The sequence below is a fragment of the Cannabis sativa genome, chromosome X (genome assembly GCF_029168945.1).
Source record: "Cannabis sativa cultivar Pink pepper isolate KNU-18-1 chromosome X, ASM2916894v1, whole genome shotgun sequence".
In the NCBI taxonomy this organism is placed as follows: domain Eukaryota; kingdom Viridiplantae; phylum Streptophyta; class Magnoliopsida; order Rosales; family Cannabaceae; genus Cannabis; species Cannabis sativa.
This window is the reverse complement of record NC_083610.1, coordinates 72,977,117-72,996,484: the sequence shown is the minus strand read 5'-3', so window position 1 is coordinate 72,996,484 and position 19,368 is coordinate 72,977,117. Positions and strand designations below refer to the sequence as shown.

Here is a 19,368-nt window from a genome sequence, read left to right as displayed (position 1 = left end):
CCTCTCTTCTTAGCAACAAACCCAAGTCCATACATGTGTATTAAAATTTGGAGTTGGAAGTTTGTATTTGTTTTATTTTTAATCTATTGATGTAAGTATGTTAGTTGTACATTTATATTGTTGTTAGAACTTAATTAGTTTCAAGTTTGTTATTTTGATTTAAGTGTGTTGTTGAAATTTTAAAAAGATTATTGATTTATTGTTGTTGTTATAACTTTTATTAGTCTCAAGTTTGTTGTATTTTCTTAAGTGTTTTGGAATAATTATATTAATGATAGTTTAATTATTTTATGATTATTTCAAAAAAAAAAAATTGTGATAGTTCAAACCGCATAAACCGCAAAAACCGCACCACACCGCATCATTTTTTGCGGTGCGGTTTTTGCGGTTTTTTAATATCGCGGTGCGGGTGCGGTTTGGAAAATTAGAAAAACCGCATGTGCGGGTTGGTTTGAAAAAATGGTTAAAAACCGCACAACCCGCACCGCGAACACCCCTAAATAATAGTAAGAGTATCATTTCAAAATATCTTCCTACTTTTAAAGTAATCACAACAAATAACTACCAGTGTAGTCTAGCGTACTATGCTTACAAATCCAAATCAACTTACATTAATTTTTCCTGATTAAATAGAAAAGAGTTCTTTTGCGGTAAAACTTTTTTAATTGTTTTTTTATTTGTATTTAATTTTTTAAATTTAAATTTTAGCAATAAAATTTTTTAAATTGTTGAACTATGTGTACACTCTTGTTCACGTGACACATTTATATCGGTAAACCTAATATTATTATTTTTAAAATTCATTTTAAAATTAAATAAAATTATAAAAATAAAAACAAAATATTTTAAAAATATAAAAAATATTATAAATTTTAATAATTTATATACTTTTAAATTAATAATATTAGTTGTAATAATATTAATTTGACGTATGTACAAAAATATACACATAAACAGTCTATATTAGTAATTAATACACAAAACAAAATAGATAGCACTTTAATTTTGTAAGCAGTCCAATTTTAAGGGTTGTACGGTCAAAAAAAGTTAATAGAAAAACATTTTGGGCGATTCTACAATGCACTCCCATAAAAGGGATGTATTGATGCACTCTTAACTTATTTCGGCATTCAGAAAAAAATTTTAGTCTAATTTTTTTTCATATTCATGTACGTTATAGCTATTTAAGATATCCTACAAATTTTTGAGAAATTTGGAATAATTTACAATATAGAAAATAATGTTCAAACAGTCGATTTTACACGCGTATAAAATAAAATAGTCACGCGTGCAATACACTGTTTGAACATAGTTTTCGGCATGTTAAACTTTTCCAAATTTTTTAAAATTTTGCAGGATGTCTTAAATAATTATAACGTACATGACCATAAGATAAAATTTGTCTCAAAAATTATTTTGGATGCTAAAATAGATAGGGGTGCATCAATATATCCATTTTAAGGGGGTGCATTGTAGAATTTTCCAAACATTTTTAACCAGAAGTTAACTTCCCAAACATTTATAGTTAAATAAAATTAATTAATTTGTTTAATATGAAGAAAACGGATAAAAAAACAAAACAAAGAAACAAGACAGATTACAGTGCTCTGGAAAACTAGGATATTACATTTTAAAAAACAGTAAAAATACAAAAAAGAAAAAGAAAAAGCACTTTATTCCTTAAAAAACAGAAAAAATAAAATATATGATCAAATTTTGGTTAATATTAAAAAAAAAATGGAAGCTTGCATTAGCTGACATACCAAACTGTCACCATCATCGGCTCCAAGCCAAGCTTCCTGTCATTTTCTTTGTCTGTCATTTGTTATTTAATTTCTTCTTTAACTTTTTTTTTTAAGTTCTTCCATGAAAGCTGCAACGTACAGTGTTGATAAATTTGAAGCCCAAGCCATCAAAATCCATTTTTTTTTCTTTCTTGGACATTGTCCTTTTCTCTCTCTTAAACAAAAGAAATCCAAGCGAAGAGAGAGAGAGAGTTTAGTGTGGTTTGTTTAAAAGCAACATTATGAAGGGGAAAACCCATCACCAGAACGGCAACGGCAACGGCAATGGCAATGGCGGTGCCGGCGAAGAGAGCGGTAGTAACTCGCCAAGTCCACCTCTTTCACCGCGCCGTCGTTCTAGTCTGTCATTTTGCCGTCGAAGGCTCCGGTCGAAGCCGTACTCGAACCTTGCCAGCGGAATGATTTTCCGGTGGAACCTTCGGTACCTGTTTGTTCTGCCGATGCTCTATGTCTCTGGGTTGATCATGTGTGTGGGTCCCTTCTCTGCTCTGATGGGTCAGTCACCTCCTCCTCCAGGGTCGGTTTACCATAGCGATGAGATGTTTCGAAGGCTTTGGAATCATATTCAGTCTGATAATTCATCTGGGATTCAGGTGTGCTTCTTTTTCTTTTTTAAAAAATCAATTGATTTATTTATTCTTAGTCTTACGAAATGGGCAAAGAATAACAAGAAAGAAGAAAAGGAAGGTTTTTTGAGTTTGAAATTTTCTTCGCATTTAGAGATTTGGAACATAACCTTACTGAAAACACAGTTTGGGGATTGCATATAGTACAAGTCATTGAGTTGGGTGTTACTCAAAATTGTCTAAGCAAACTAAGTGGAAGCTAGTTGAATTTTGTTCCAAAAGAGGACTTTTGGGTTTGTACATTGGCCTCTGAAATTTAGTATATAGTTTCTTATGAGCTCTTTCAAGTAGATTTTCTTTCCAAATGTTCCAAGATTAGGTGATGATAAAAATGCAAACTTCAAAAAAAAAAAAATTCTGGGGAATAATTGGTGACTATAATTTTGCTATAGAGCAAACTCTTCTTAGGTAAATAAATAATGACTTTTCTGGGACTTATTTAACTTTGGTTGGTCTTTTTCTGTATAACTGTAAATATCATTTTGGTCCTTCCAATGGCTTATGATATTAATAGTGATATTTACAAGTTATTTTTGCAATGTGATAAGCCAGTGATGTAAATATATTTTTCTTGATGCAGCTTTCCTCTGTGTGGAGTTACAGAAGAAGACTGAAAGAGCAGAAACCTTGTCCAAATTCAACTGCCAGACTACTGTCTGGTACATACCAATATTGACTTGAATTGTTGACTCTGCATTATTTCTCTCCATCTTTCTGCATGATTTTTTTTTTTAATACAAGAAAGGAACAAAAAAAGTACATAAGGATATAATGAAGCCTCATCTACCTTGAACACAAGAAAAAAAAAATGGAAACAGCATTCAGTTATGATCATTATCTATATGGAAGTTACTTATATTACTAATACTTAAAAAGAGTACTATTTTGTATATTCAATTGGGAATTTTCTCTTGAATTACAGTGTCTTCGGGTCCTAGCGGCTACTTGATTGTTGAAGCCAATGGTGGTCTCAACCAACAACGATCTGCGGTATGTTTATTTGTTAGTACAGAAATACAACCTTTTATACATTGTGGCACTTGCTTTAACTCTCCTGTGTTTTAAGTGTGTGAAAATAATTCAATAAACTATATTTAAGCTTTTTCAACGCATTAACAAAATTGCTAAGGAAAAGTCCTAAACTCCTAATAAAATAAAGCATTAGGCGACCATGTATGCTTTGTGGGATCTTCTGATTTTCGCTTGCATCTTTCTTACTTTCATTTCAACTTTCTCATATTTTTAAATAATTTTTTTTCACAGATCTGCAATGCTGTGGCCGTGGCTGGACTTTTGAACGCGATACTAGTAATTCCTAGTTTTGAGTTCAATAGTGTTTGGAGAGATCCAAGGTAACTACTAACTATCTTAATGGCCAAGACTATTGTCTTCAAACATAAAAGATCCGTGACATGGTCCTTAAAATCATGGTTTCTGAGATATTTTTCCATTAAAAGAGACATCTTTTGCAATTGTCACCATGTCAAATTTAGCAAAAGTGTTAGCATTTGTCATTTGTAGCTATCCTGATGATAGTGATTCAAAAATTATGATTCCATAATCCATTTGTAGCTGCTTAAGCTGTTTGAAAATGTACCTTTCGTTGCACCCTTACATTGGGGAATCAATTTTATTTGTAACAGCTATTTCTATTAATTTTTGTTTACAGTAAGTTTGCTGACATATATGATGAAGATCATTTCATAGCAACCCTTAAGGACTATGTTAAAGTGGTTAGAGAGCTACCTCTGGATGTGATGGAGATATATGATTACAACATAAGTAACATACCAACTTTCCGCGTTCAAGCTTGGGCTACCGTCGGTTATTACACAGGTGTAGTTTATCCTGTCCTGAGGAGCCAAGGGTAAGCAGTAAACCATAAATTTCCCCCTTTTATTTTCATTTCTGTGTGTGTAACCAAGTTGTTGACAAATGACCATACAATAACTTTGGTTTGTTTATTTGATTTTCATTGAAATTTATTTCATATCTTATTTAATTTTATGTTCAGGATTATTCGGATATCCCCCTTCGCTAATAGACTGGCAATGAACGTCCCACCTCAGATTCAATTCTTAAGATGCCTAGCTAATTATGAAGCATTAAAGTTTTCGGCTCCCATTTTGAATCTTGGAAAGACATTAGTCAGTCGTATGGCCGAGAAGAGCTCAAGGACAGGTGGAAAGTACATCTCAATCCACCTTCGCTTTGAGGAGGTAAGAACACTTTGTCTCCCGAATTATTTTGAGATTTTTTATTTTTTAGCCTAATTGTTTGTTTTTATAATTTTTTCCTTGTTAAATAGGATATGGTGGCCTTCTCGTGCTGTTTATATGACGGGGGAGAGGCTGAAATGTCTGAAATGGATTCAATTAGAGAAAAAGGATGGAAGAAGAAGTTCCAGCGAACAGATCGTGTCATTTCACCTGGTCAAAATCGAGTTGAAGGAAAATGTCCATTAACCCCAGTAGAGGTATTAGCAGGACCAATTACTCTGTAGTTTTGAAATGGATGAACAACTTAGTATTATTCATTCCCATTGTTCTTAATGTTGTGAATAATAATCTCCTTCTGTTGCATAATATCTTGTCAGTGTAGGTAGGAATGATGCTACGGGGTATGGGATTTGATAACAGCACTTCCATTTACTTGGCCTCAGGCAAAATATACCAGGAAGAGAAACATCTAGCTCCGCTGCTGAAGATGTTTCCAAACCTGCACACCAAGGAGTCTCTTGTATCCCCTGATGAGCTTGGTCCTTTTCAGGTAAAACTATCTTGCTTATCATTTGCTGCTGAGTTTCTTTTTCATTAGTTGAATTAATGTATCTACAAACTATTTGTTACTGCTAAAAGCTTATTGTCTTTAACTTATTATCACATCTATACTGAAATACTTCTCAATATTGCTCACTAGTTAAATATGACCCAAACTGAAACTTGGTCAGAGGACAACTACGAACTCGGTGCCAAACTGCATCTCACACAAAATAAAATGTATTTGTTCAACCCAGTTTGAGACATAATTGGAAAGCTCAATTAGTCAATCAGGATTGCAATAAAATTTTATACCATTTAACAGAAACCGTTGATTCCAATAGAGTGGAATTACCTATAAGGTCTTGTTTTGGAAAAAAATTTCGTGTTAGGTTGATTTAGAAAACATGAGTAATATGAATATGCAGTATTAGACCATTAGTGTTATTTTAGTCCTGGTTTAACTGGCCTAATAATGATTATTTCGATCTGTAGGTATATTCGTCGAGATTGGCTGCCTTAGACTACACAGCATGCTTGCTTAGTGAGGTTTTCGTAACAACTCAGGGAGGAAATTTTCCACATTTTTTAATGGGTCACAGAAGATTTTATAATGGCGGACATGCAAAGACTATTATACCTGATAAGCGCAAGCTTGTTGTTCTGCTTCAAGATAAAAATATGAGGTATGTTGCTGCTTACTTCCTTAGATTGAAACTTTTTGTTTTAGTTTTATATTTATTTCGTGAAAATATTTTATAGTAGTAATCTTGTGAACCTAAATATAAAACTTACTGGAACTGGATTGAGTTGTAGAATGGATTAAAAATTTATTATAGGTCAGTTATAACAACAAAGGTCTACAATCTAGATGCTCTTGACAGTTGACACTATAGCTGTAAATACGTGCGTATTGAGTCTGCCCGACCCATATTTTGAAAAGCCCGCTTGATATGGGTTGTGCCGTGTTGGCTGGGTTCTGCCGTGTTGTGCAAATATTTTAAATGTAAGCCCAGTACGGCCTGTAAGCCAATATTTTCGTGTTGTGCTCGAACTCATGTCGTGCTTTATTTTGGTTGACCTGTAGTTTATAGATGGGTCAGTCCATTTTCTTATACGGACTCGAATTCAGGCTCCACTTTTCTACTATTTTTTACAACTAATGAGCTAATCACTAAATTATATATATATATATATATATTTTTATAGTTTTAATTGTTTTATATAATTTTTCAACACTTATACTCTTATATAAAAGAGAATGATTAGAATTTGAATATTTATTAGTAAATACATATATATTATTATTATTATTATTATCAAATTATAAAAAAATTTAACGTATTGTGCTTTTGGACTAGTCTAGATGTGCCTACGTGCCTTGCTTAAGTCCATTTTTTTCATGTCGTGTCCTGCCAATTTGCAGCATCATGCCGTGTTGTGTCTAAACTTATATTTTTTTCGTGTCGGGTCGTGCCCGTGCCGGTTTCATGCCATGTCAAAAAACCGGACCCGTTTTCACAACACTAGTTGACACTATCTGAAATGGCAAAAGAGAATTTAAATAGGAAGGTCGTGTTTAGTCATGGAACCTATAGGAAGATAGAAGATATGCAAGAACAAAAATTCTAAAAATGCACACATATATTTATATTTTTATAATACACACACACTGTATATATATATCTGTTGGGTTTATGTATGTAGTGATGGATCAAAAGCATGACATATCTGTATAATCTGAGTTATTTTTGGATTGTCCTGACTGTTGATATTAAATTATAGGACATCATGATTTAATAACAACCGCACTTATGCTCCTACATTTAGAGCTACCTAACATCTTTGTTTTCTTCTAATCTATTTCCTGTTTTTTGAGTTGCAGTTGGAGAGGTTTCAAGGATGAGATGGAAGCTATGCTTGCTGAAAGTGACCGGAAAGGAATGATAGTACCAAGAGTGAAGAAGATAAACAGAAAATCCTCGGTTTACACTTACCCTTTGCCTGAATGTAGGTGTCTACAGCAACCGCAAAACCATCAAGTTGACCTAAATGTGCATTCATGATACTCGGTTTGACAAACAGAACACGTGTTTTGCCAGTTTGGTTCAATATACACCTCATCCTTAGGGAGTATAGTTCTTCTCTTGTGTGGTTTCTTACCTTTGTTCTGATGCTCATGAAAACAATTGCCACCGACGAAGGTATGGTATAGATGGTCACTGAAATTGTACAGAGAAAATTGGAATTTGGTTACAAGTGAAACTTGTTCCTTCTGAGGTTACTGTTTGGATCTCTTCAAAAGCCTATCAATGAGCAGAGCTGAATTATTACAAGTATGTATATTCAAAACTTTATTTTCCATTTCCAGTGGGGTATGGCTTCCTAGTTCTGGTCACATGGCTTTGAATTTAGACACAGTTTGATTGATATGTAACTGCTGTTATTAGCAGGTAAGAATGTGACAGTTTTAGCATTACAATGTCACTTTTCATTTTGTAAACTTGCTAAGCAATTTTGGTATAAGTGAAATTAAAAGATTTGTTTTGAGGTGGCCAGTGTGTGCAAATAATCTTTGATAAATGTGACATAATGTTTTCATGACAAGAATAATATTGAATAAAACAACAATAACAAAATGACACATAAGGTTTTGCATGCCCATCAGTCTTTTTATTTTTGAGTGTTGAGAATCATGGAATTCTATCTTAAAATTAATTGGTAATAAATGGAGTAGTTCATATTTGGCTCAATACTTTACTATTTATTTTATGTGAGACAATGTTCACATTATTCTTTTTCAAGATGGTGGTTATTTTTTGCTCACTAATTTTGAATCGTATCAGAGTGGATATGGTATAGGTGCGAAAGAATCAAAGAAAGGGAAGAATAACAAAATTTTGATAATTGTGTTGGCTTGCATGATAATACTGTGATTTTTTATTTGTCTGAGTATTTTGAGAAAGTTTATGTGTTGATTACTAATGTTTTTTGTCGTAAATTAATTTCTTACACTACCAAGTTATACCTTTATGATATATAATTTGTTAATAGTACTTGAAATATAACTTTTACTCTTTCTATCATATTTTATTTAAGTTTATTATGAAACGAATTTCACCATTTTTAGTTTAATGATTACAAAACTAAAAATAAACATTTAAATTATTATAAGAAAAGAAAAATCTTGTATTCTATTATTTACTAACATAGAAAGAGTCGAAGTATTCAGTATTAAGTGTTAGTGCCCGAGTGGGGTTTTTTTCTCTGTTGCAGTTACTTGCGGTTCTCTGGTTTTCTTGTTTCTTCCCTTCCACTTTCTCTCCATCTCAGCCATGTCTATGGTTAACTGCCCATATTCTCATTCTTTGCGGATGCATTTGCTGGTGTTTACCCACCCCATGATCCCATCTTTGGATTCTAATTTGGGTTATAAATATCATCACAGCCTTTACGATTTGTTCCTCAGATTTTTATTCTCTTTTTCTATTCCTTTGGTTTGTATGGAATCCATTCTACAAAATATGAGTACAACTCTTTGTTTATCTGAGAAAGAGAGAGTGGTACATTCTCTTTCAGAGGCTGATCTCTGTGACCCCAATCAATCTCCCAAATTTTTTCTGGTGGCTAAGTGTCTTGCAAGTTCAATTAATCCCAATACTTTCATCAAAAAGATGGGCGAATTTTGGAGTAACAAGTGTCGGTTTGAGGTTGTTGTTTCAGAAATGCATTCTAATCTTTTTCTCTTAACTATGGTTTGTGCAGGGGATTTTCAACGAATTCTTTCTGGTGAGCCATGGCATTATATGAATCAATTAATAGTGTTGCATTCTCCCTCTTCTTTGCAATCTGTTACACGGGATGATCTTTGCTACACTCAGTTTTGGGTCCAAACCCACCGTCTCCCTTTCCTAAGCAAATCAAGAGCATTGGCTAAGAAAGTGGGTGAATGGATTGGAGAGTTTGTTGATGTCCATGAAGATTCTCTCCATGAAGGCTGGGGTTCTTTCATGCGCACCAGAGTTCGCATTGATGTTACGCAGCCTCTTATGCGGGGTAAAATGGTGTCTATGCCTCGGGTTAAGGATGAACATTGGCTTGAGTTCCGATATGAAAACCTGCCCCTTTTCTGCTTTCACTGTGGCAAATTAGGCCATCCTTTTGACAAATGCATCAGTTTTATGGAATTGGTTGATGCTGGTGTTGATCCTGATATGCCTTATGGTCCTCAAATGATTGGTGATAAGTTGCCAATATCTGGTTATGATCGATACCGTGGAGATTTTTCCAAAGCTAATGTGTATCCTTTTCTTACTCGCCTCACTAGAAAAACCATCACTGCATCTATTCCTGCACTTAACTCTCATCGAAATATGGCCAGTGGATCTTTGCCTCAGCCTCAACCTCTAACCTTAGCTGAGTCTTCTACACCTGTAAAATCAGTTGCGATTGAGAAGGAACATTGCCCTGAATTGCCTTTGCCTTTTCCATCTTATGATCCTACCATTTTCTCACCTGAATTACTTTCCAAACCACCCTCGTCACAACCTGAAACTACTTCGCAATTGCCATCCTTCTCCACTTCTCAGGTCCCTGTTACTACTTCTTCTCATACCCCGATTAATGTGACTGTGAATAAAGGGAAAGCTGTGGTGAATTCCGATTGTTATGAAGGGAATAAGGACTCTGTCAAGACTTATAAGCGTCAAATGGATCCTGAGAATTTGCGAAGTATACTAAAGAGATGCCGTGGTAATTCTATTAACATTTCTGGTGTTGAGGAGTCATCTTTCCAGCATGTTTCTGATCAGATTACAGATTCAGTTGAAGGGAACTCTTCTTGTTCAGCGGAGGTTGCTTCTATGCAGCCCCGCCCACAGCCATGAAAATCATAAGCTGGAATGCCAGGGGATTGGGAAGCCCTTCGGCATTCAGATACTTGAAGCTGCTAGTGAAAGAGCAGCGTCCTGATGTTCTTTTCCTTATGGAGACTAAATTAATTTGTAATTCTGTTGATCGTTTTCGTTCTTGTTTAAAATTCAGTCATGGTTTGGAAGTTCCTAGGATGGGTATGAAAGGTGGTTTATTGTTGTTATGGCTGGCCAATATTGATGTAACTCTAAATACATACTCAATGAATCATTTTGATGTTTTGGTTTCGTCGGATTCTTGTCATCAATTTCACTTTACTGGTTTTTATGGTGCACCTGAAACTCATTTGCGTATCAATACTTGGAATCTTTTAAGTAGCCTTGCTTCCAATGCTCCATCTTTACCTTGGTTAGTTCTTGGAGACTTTAATGAATTACTTTCTAATGAGGATAAAGTCGGGGGTCCTCCTCGAGATGACACTCTTATGGATAATTTTCGAAGAACGATTGATCGCTGCAACTTAAAAGTTGTCCCTTTTAATGGTGATGCTTTTACCTGGACTAATAAAAATCACCATGGGAATGTGGTTCGGGAACGGCTTGATAGAGGTTTCATTGATAATAAATGGTCAGATTTTTTTCATGAAGCCACTCTTTCACACTTGGATTTTTACCATTCAGATCATCGTGCTATTGAATACATGGTGTGCCAACCTCCACTGCCAGTTCAGACTAATCAACGGCGTTCCAGATTTCGTTTTGAGCAAATGTGGCTCAAAGATACTGACTGCAGGGATCTAATTCAAGCTTTTTGGTGTCCAAACTCTCACTCACAGGCCACGGCTGCTGTTCTGCAAAATATTGCAGCATGCTCTAGTGCATTACAAGATTGGCATGGTAAGAAATATGGTCAAATGGGGAAGGATATTGCTGCTGCTCATAAGAATTCTTCGCAATTGAATACTATACATGATAATTCTGCTGCTCATTTGAAACGGGTGGAAGATGCTGATAAAGTTCTTGATGAGTTACTTGCAAAAGAAGAGTTATATTGGCATCAGCGTGCACGGGTAGATTGGCTCCAAAGTGGCGATTCAAATACTAAGTTTTTCCACTCCAGAGCTAAGTCTCGAAATGCAGTAAATAAAATTAAAAAGCTTCAAGTTAGTAATGGTGGAATGGTTCATACTGAAGAGGAAATCAGCGGAGAAATAATTAATTATTTCTCTACTTTATTCTCATCTAATGGTGTTGATAGTGAAGCTTTGCAATTTGTCCTTTCTACCATTCCTTCGGCTATAACTCCTGACATGAATCAATCTTTGCTGAAGCCGTTTATAGCTATTGAGGTTGAAATGGCTCTCCGTTCTATGGCCCCTGATAAGTCCCCTGGATTAGATGGTATGTCCGCAATGTTTTTTCAGCACTATTGGGATATAGTGGGACCTCTTGTCACTCAAAGTATTTTACTTATTCTGAATGAAGGTCAGTCAATGGATGCCATAAACTCAGCTCTCATTACTCTCATCCCAAAAATTGATCAACCAAAGCTTGTTAGTGACTTTCGGCCCATTAGCTTGTGCACTGTTTTATACAAGTTGGTGTCTAAGGTTATAGCAGCCAGGTTTAAAGAAGTTCTTCCGCATGTAATCTCTCAAAATCAAAGCGCCTTTTTGCCTAATCGTCTTATTACAGACAATGTTCTCCTTGCCTTTGAATTGGTTCATTGCCTTAAAAATAAGAAGAGAGGCAGAATGGGGTATGCAGCCCTTAAACTTGATATGAGTAAAGCTTTTGACAGAGTCGAATGGCACTTTTTATCGGAAGTAATGTTAAAGATGGGTTTTCATAGCAACTGGGTGCATCTGGTCATGAATTGTGTTACTTCTGCAACACTCTCTTTTAATCTTAATGGAGCGGTTAAGGGATCTGTTTCTCCCCAAAGAGGCTTACGCCAAGGAGATCCTTTGTCACCATACTTGTTTCTGATTTGTTCTGAAGGATTATCGGCTCTACTCAAACATGAGGAAGCTATGGGTCAGCTAAAGGGTTTAACAGTTGCGAGAAGTGCTCCAGATATATCTCATCTTCTTTTTGCGGATGATAGCTTACTTTTTTGTCAAGCTACAGAAGATTCTTGCCAAGCTATTAACCGAGTTCTTGACTATTATCATAGAGCATCTGGGCAGCTTTTGAATACTGAGAAAACTGTGATGTCCTTCTCCCCAAATGCTTCTCACGGAATTCAACAGCGTTTCCATAGTGTTCTTCGTATGCCTATTTGTTCCCTTCATGAGAAATATTTAGGCCTTCCTTCTTATGCGGGTAAGGATAAAAAGGAACTTTTTAGTGGTATTAAAGATCGTATCTGGAAACTCATGAATCAATGGCATGCCAAGCTTTTTTCTATAGGTGGCAGGGAAGTGCTTCTAAAAGCGGTTGTTCAATCAATACCGACATATGCTATGAGTTGTTTCAGTCTTCCGAAGAAGTTTTGTCACCAATTAGAGTCTATGATGGCTAATTTTTGGTGGGGTTCTAATGCTAATAATTCCAAAATACATTGGAAGAAATGGAAATTCATGTGCTCCTCAAAGGCTGATGGTGGTATGGGTTTTCGATCGTTCATCCATTTTAATCAAGCCCTATTAGCAAAACAAGCTTGGAGAATACTAGATTTTCCTGATTCGCTTTTAGCAAGAGTGCTTAAAGCCCGGTATTTTCGAAATGGAGATTTTCTAATGGCTCGGAAAGGCACTCTACCATCTCTCACTTGGCAAAGTATTTGTGATGGTAAGGAATTGTTATTGAAAGGTCTTAGATGGAAAATTGGTAATGGGCAAACTGTTAGATGTGCAAGGGATCCTTGGTTACCCGGTAATACTACCTTCACTCCCTATCATTATGGTGGAGATCCTCTTTTTACTGTTGAGCACTACATAAATTCAAATAGGCAGTGGGATATTCAGTTATTGCAGCAGCATTTTGGTGACTTGGATGTTCAACGTATTCTTTCTATTCCGTTGAGTCCTTTCCCCAAAGATGATAAGATTATGTGGCACCATTCGGATTCTGGATGTTATACAGTGCAATCCGGATATCACCTAGCTGTTAGTTTGGACTCACGAGATGATCATTCATCATCATCCACCAATAGGAAATGGTGGAATCGATTATGGTCACTCCAACTTCCCAAAAAAGTCAAAATTTTTGCTTGGAGACTTGTGAATGATGCTCTTCCTACAGCAGTCAATCTCGCACATCGAAAAATTGCCTCTTCTGCTGCTTGTGCTCTTTGCAAATGTAGCTGGGAATCAGTCGGACATGCCCTCTTTCGTTGTCACAGAGCTAAGTTGGTATGGGATAAGTTTCACTTTAATGTTTTCATTCCCAACATTGCTCACATTAAAGGATTTGATATTTATTCCCATCTTGCTGCTGCCCACAATGACAATGACTTAGAAATTATCACATGCCTCCTCTGGTGTATTTGGTCTGAAAGGAACAAAGAGATTCATGGCACTAAACCGAAACCTGCACCCATTCTTTGTTCTTTTGCTGCCAATTATTTAACTCAATACAAAATGGCTGCTACACAACAGAAATGTGCTTCTGGTTTATCTTCTACCAGCTGCAATGTTTCGGTTCCTGTGGACGCACCTGAGAAGACGAGGCCTCAATGGAAGCCACCTGATGAAGGCTGCTACAAATTAAATGTAGATGCGGCATGTACTGAAGCAGGTGCTGTAATAGGCTTTGGTGCGATTCTCCGAGATCACCATGGCTTTGTTATTGCTGGCCTTTCCAAGCCTTTCCCTGGGACTTTTTCTCCTAAAGAAATGGAGGTTACTGCATTATTTCATAGCCTTCAGTGGGCTCTTCAACTTCATCTTCCAATTTCTTTCATTGAGACAGATGCATTGGTGGTAGTTAATGCTCTTAATAAGGCTTCTTCTACTAAGTTTTTAGCTCCTTTCTATGATTTAGTAGAAGATGTCTCTTATCTTTTATCCTTCTTTCCTAGAGTGAAAGTATCTCATGTAAAAAGAGATGCTAATGAAGCAGCTCATGCTTTAGCTAAATTTGCTCTTCGATTGGATGAAGATTACACTTGGTTGGGGGAAACTCCTTCCCCAATTATCTCTGTTATTATTAGGGACTCATCTTTTTAATAATAGCAGTTTTTTCTCAAAAAAAAAAAAAAAAAAAACATAGAAAGAGTCACGGTTATTTAATTTGCATCCATTCATCATATATTATCTTAACACTTTTTTTCATTTCACGATAAATTTAAATAAAATATGATGGAAAGATTACGTTACTACAAAATTTATATTTCTAGGAGTATTATTTACGAGCCATATACTATAAACACACAACTTAATAGTGTAAAAAGTTCAGAAGGAAAAATACTAATTATTTAAAAAAATTTAGAGAAATTACCACATATATTATTTTTTTAGCTTTTTTTTTTTTTTTTTTTTTTTTTTTCAAATTTACGATTTGGATTTTTAGAGTGGTTGCAACGCTAGTTGCAATAGAGATTTCTGTACGATTTTTTGTTGCAATTTAAGTTGCAGCGCTAGTTGCAGTAGATGTTTCTATGTAGAATTCCGTAAAAATGCAAAAAAAAAAATCTGTTTTGAAGTGTAAAAATGAAAAAGTCCCAACAATTTATATATATTTTATATATATATGTCTGTAATCTTCATTTCATTATATTTAGGTAGCTTAAAATAGGAATATTACAACTCTAAATAAGAAATACAATTAATAAAATAGATCAATCACAAAATAAATAATCTAAAATTAACAAATTTTAGAGAGTCAACTTATTATCTTTGTAGATTTCAATTGCATTATATATATGAGGAGTATTGAAAAATAAAAATAAAAAATCTAATAACTAAAATAAATTTAGAAGATGAATAGTTTAGAAATAAATATATCATCAAATATATAAAATAATAGAATTTCTCTTTTTAAATAGAAGCATATATAGGTATATATATATACATATTTATAGGTATGAGGTTAATGATTAAATATGTTATATATGTTATGTTATAAAATAATATAAAATAATATAAAGTAGAAGAGAAGAAAGAAGAAGATGATGAAGAGAGAAAGAGAAAGTGAATGAGAATTTCTGAGTTGTTTATTCCAATGGGGTAAACCCCTATTTATACAAATACAAGAGTGAGATATTAAGAAACTAAGAGAAAGGGAAACTAAGAAAAAGAGAATGTTGATTACATTAATGGTAATAAATAAAAGATTTGGACATCCACATAATTAATACTATTTATAACACTCCCCCTTGGATGTCCATAATAACTGCCTCATTAAAAATCTTGCTGAAAACTTGATCAAAGGAAAAGAGTATAGTGTAAACTAACTCCCCCTCATTTAAGCATTTGTGGAGATCTTCTAATCGACGAATTTCGATCTGATCTGCCGTCTTCTCAAATGTTGATGTTGGTAATAACTTTGTGAATAAGTTTACAAGATTGACACTTGATTAAATATGTTGAACACCTATATGTATTTTCTTGAAGCGTATAAAGAAGAATTTTGTGAAATGTGTTCTAACTCTATCTCCTTCAATGTACCATCCTTTTAGTTGAGCGATGCAAGCAGTATTATCCATAGAGAATTGCTTGGGTTGATACTTCTTTATTGGGTGCAATCCATATGTTTCCCAAATATGCTATGTCAATGATCTCACTCACACACATTCTCTACTTGCTTCATAAAATGCAAGTATGTTAACATGATTTATAGTTGCCTCGTTAAAAACCTTGCCAGAAAAACCCAGTGGGACAAAATCTGAGCTAGGGAAAAAGAGTACAATATATATTTCACATTCATAACTATTTGTAAGTTGCCTCGTTAAAAACCTTGCTAGGAAAACCCTTTGGGACAAAACCTGAACTAAGGGAAAAAGAGTGCAACATGAATATGTCTCCCCCTCATGCACATATGATCCATAATTCTTTTGGTGATAATATATCTCATAAGATTATTGTTATCACTTTTAAAATATCACCATATATGATCTTTGATCATATATTTTCTATAACTCTTCTAGAGTATGTATGGACATCTAAATTATAGATGAGGGGTTCGTGGAACATTAATCTTTATCCAACTAATTGTATCATTCATGTGTATATACAATCTTGTTCATACTAAAATTTAACATTTCAAGTAGATATGAACATAACACATTAATGATAATATAAATTTTCGTTTGTGACAATGATGGTACTCCAAGACCATATATTTGTTCCATCTTGTTGTATGATCTTAATTTCCATATCAAATGATCATATATCTATAATTCTTAATACATATGAAGTACTTCAAGACTTCAATACTAATGAACAAACTTTATACATTTAATATTTCTCGATATACAAAAGAAATAAAAGTTTGTTTTGCAATTAATCAAAAACTCTTCAAGAGTCTATCACAACGTATAATTTACGTATTTATATTGCATAGACAACCATAGGTATTTTTCAAACAATAATTTACTTACATGTCTTTATTTCATACAAAGATCTTTGTCATATAGTGCGCGCGACTTAGAATTTATATCACTTAAGACATGTATTAAATTCTTCTAGAATTTTTAGATAAGGCTTATTTCAAATTCTCACTATATTAGGAGCTCCAAATAAATAACCTTTTGTTGCAACATTTATGTGACGCTTATAAATCCTCATAAAATATATTCCAGGCTATAATCAAATCATGATTATATTTTCTCAATATTTAAGCCTTACTTCAATCAATCTCATGTCTATGCAAACTTTGTATAACAATTCATTATGTACAAATACATATATGCAAATTTCTCATTAGAAATATTTATTTGCACACCCTACAGGTCTTACTTCACTTTATGTGAGTAAATTTGCCTGGATTGCGTCATAATATTTTGGCCAAAAATCAAAATGTATGTCGATGATTCTCGACAAATCTAATACCATGATCCTTGCTATCTCATGTTAATTTATTGCATATGCAAACATTCAATATTTATTGTCGACAAAAATTTCAATAAATGATAATTTCCTCCCATATTGACATAACTTATAGAGATCTCTTTAAATTACATATTTTTCAAATATGTTTATCATTTATAGGTACCTATATAGAATCACTTCAGGGATTCAATTATGATCAAATGTGTTATGTCTAACTTCTCTTGGGAGTCTTTTCGAGTACCGTTTTCATCACGGTTATCATTTTAATACTTTATAACATTAAGGTATCTCCATGAGTACCTCTAGATTTAACAACTTCAGGGCAAATCAAATGAACATTTATTAATAATTTCTACATTGTTCATTTACGCTTCAGGCGTTTTCAACTCATTCTATCTCAACTTTGAATAATATTGATTTGCAGTTGGTATATATCATTTTGAACTATATTGTTCTTATATACTTTGTGCAAGGATCATTTTTCAAAAATTATCATCGATCCCAACTGCTTCTCTCCCCCTGATCGAGAGAATTTTTAAAAATTGTGATATCTAATAATATTAATACACCTGTAGGGATTTCAATATATCACAATGAATCAATATCTATTTAAACTCATATATATTATATGACATTGAACTTCAGGTTCAATAACTTCAGTTTCAAGTTCAATACTTATGAACTTAATTCATTTCTAAGAATGAGTCATACGTGTATAATTAGAAATACATAAATTTACACATTTTGTAAATGCATGATCATATAATCTTATCACATCGATAAGAAACTATGCAATAAAAATCTAACAATGGCTCAAGATTGTTAAGAAAATATAATTTAAATATTTTCTATGTGGAAATATATGCACATTCTTCTTTTGAGCCTTATAAAAAACAATGAGAAGAATCTTCTGGTTCTTCAACAAAATTTAGTCAAATTCTTTGACAATTTATTGCATATGATTGATCATGTCAAAATAATTCAATTCATGAACTTCAGGTTCACTATAATTTGTATTTCAATGAAACTTTCAAAATGTAATGTAAATTCATTACAACATAATCATTACAAGTTTCATTTTTATATACACGAATAATATAATTATATTATTCTCCAAAACATATACACTCTTCAGGAATCACTATCATCAATTCAATGATGTGTATAATTTAAAAGATACATGACAACTTCATCATGTTATTGTAATGGTCAAATAGATATAACCATAACATATCATTCATTTTTCCTGATATCTTTTTAACAAGTCGTCTAATTTATTAATAGACTATTCATCAGTCTAATTATCATGACTTGATATATTATATATGTAAATGTACAACCAGTACATATAATAAGTAATTTCTTATCACTTTTATAACTAGATAAAAGTTATACATCTAGGTACATACAAATATATTTTACTACTCCAAGTAGCAATTGTATGTAAGACTTCTTCAAGAAGCTTTTCAAATAATCATTTTGTGATTCTTTAGCACTTTGATTATATTGGATCACTAACAAATGTTAGTAAGTTATATATTCACTTCTGGGAATATGCAAACTGAATTATATAGTAACTATATATATACATATCCTGTACTAACAATAGTTTGAAACTATTGATTTCAAGAAATAATAAAATATGTATATATTAATTTGCTTTTGGCATTGCCAATATATGTGAAATCTATATTCTTTGAAATAGAATTTCATGTCTATTCATTCTCTTTAGGGAATGATATTTAAATATTCTAAATGTACAATCAATTTGTACAATTCACATTCTATTCAATAATCAAGTATACTTTTATCTTGATTATAAGTATGTCCGTACTACAGGTATGCGACCACTATTATTCAATTCCACACATGATATATAAATTTCATGCACTTTGATTATGTGTGGTATCTCATCTTTTAGTTGTTTCCACTTTTTCTGGAAATATTTTAGTAGTAAATAATGTCATTGATTATTTAAAATCATTACATTCACTTCGGGGGATGACGTTGAACAAGTAGAACATTATTATAAATTTCTTAAAAATTTATTACTTGTTCATCCATAAAAAATATAAGAAATTATTCAACAATTTCTTTTACGATATTTCAAAGAATATATGAATGCAATTTTTGCATAGTCTCCAAGATGTATACAAAATTTAATCTTTAATATATGTCAGATTCAATAATTTGCAACATTGCAAGTAATAACAATGTATAATAACATGACTAATACGAAGAATCTTTAAAAGTGATTGACTTCAATTCGTATCATTCTCTGCAGGGAATGATGAACAATAAATACTGCCTCA

The 19,368-nt window shown here is 33.2% G+C and overlaps 1 protein-coding gene across 1 annotated transcript; it reads left to right on the top strand.

Annotated features, from left to right (window-relative positions):
- The first annotated feature begins 1,589 nt into the window (after positions 1 to 1,589).
- Positions 1,590 to 7,748, top strand: LOC115697250 (O-fucosyltransferase 10). Its single transcript, XM_030624184.2, has 10 exons — positions 1,590 to 2,398; positions 3,012 to 3,090; positions 3,354 to 3,421; positions 3,695 to 3,783; positions 4,101 to 4,298; positions 4,446 to 4,650; positions 4,740 to 4,907; positions 5,033 to 5,200; positions 5,686 to 5,876; positions 7,076 to 7,748. Exons 1-10 carry the CDS (start codon positions 2,027 to 2,029, stop codon positions 7,254 to 7,256), a joined length of 1,719 nt encoding a protein of 572 aa, XP_030480044.1. The 5' UTR covers positions 1,590 to 2,026; the 3' UTR covers positions 7,257 to 7,748.
- Positions 7,749 to 19,368: the final 11,620 nt, after the last annotated feature.

Bases quoted from the DNA above. Each gene is read 5' to 3' on its own strand.
- LOC115697250 (XM_030624184.2), top strand. From the start codon at position 2,027: ATGAAGGGGAAAACCCATCACCAGAACGGCAACGGCAACGGCAATGGC. The intron at 2,399-3,011 runs GTGTGCTTCTTT...TTCTTGATGCAG, and splicing joins ATAATTCATCTGGGATTCAG to CTTTCCTCTGTGTGGAGTTA. The intron at 3,422-3,694 runs GTATGTTTATTT...TTTTTTTCACAG, and splicing joins TCAACCAACAACGATCTGCG to ATCTGCAATGCTGTGGCCGT.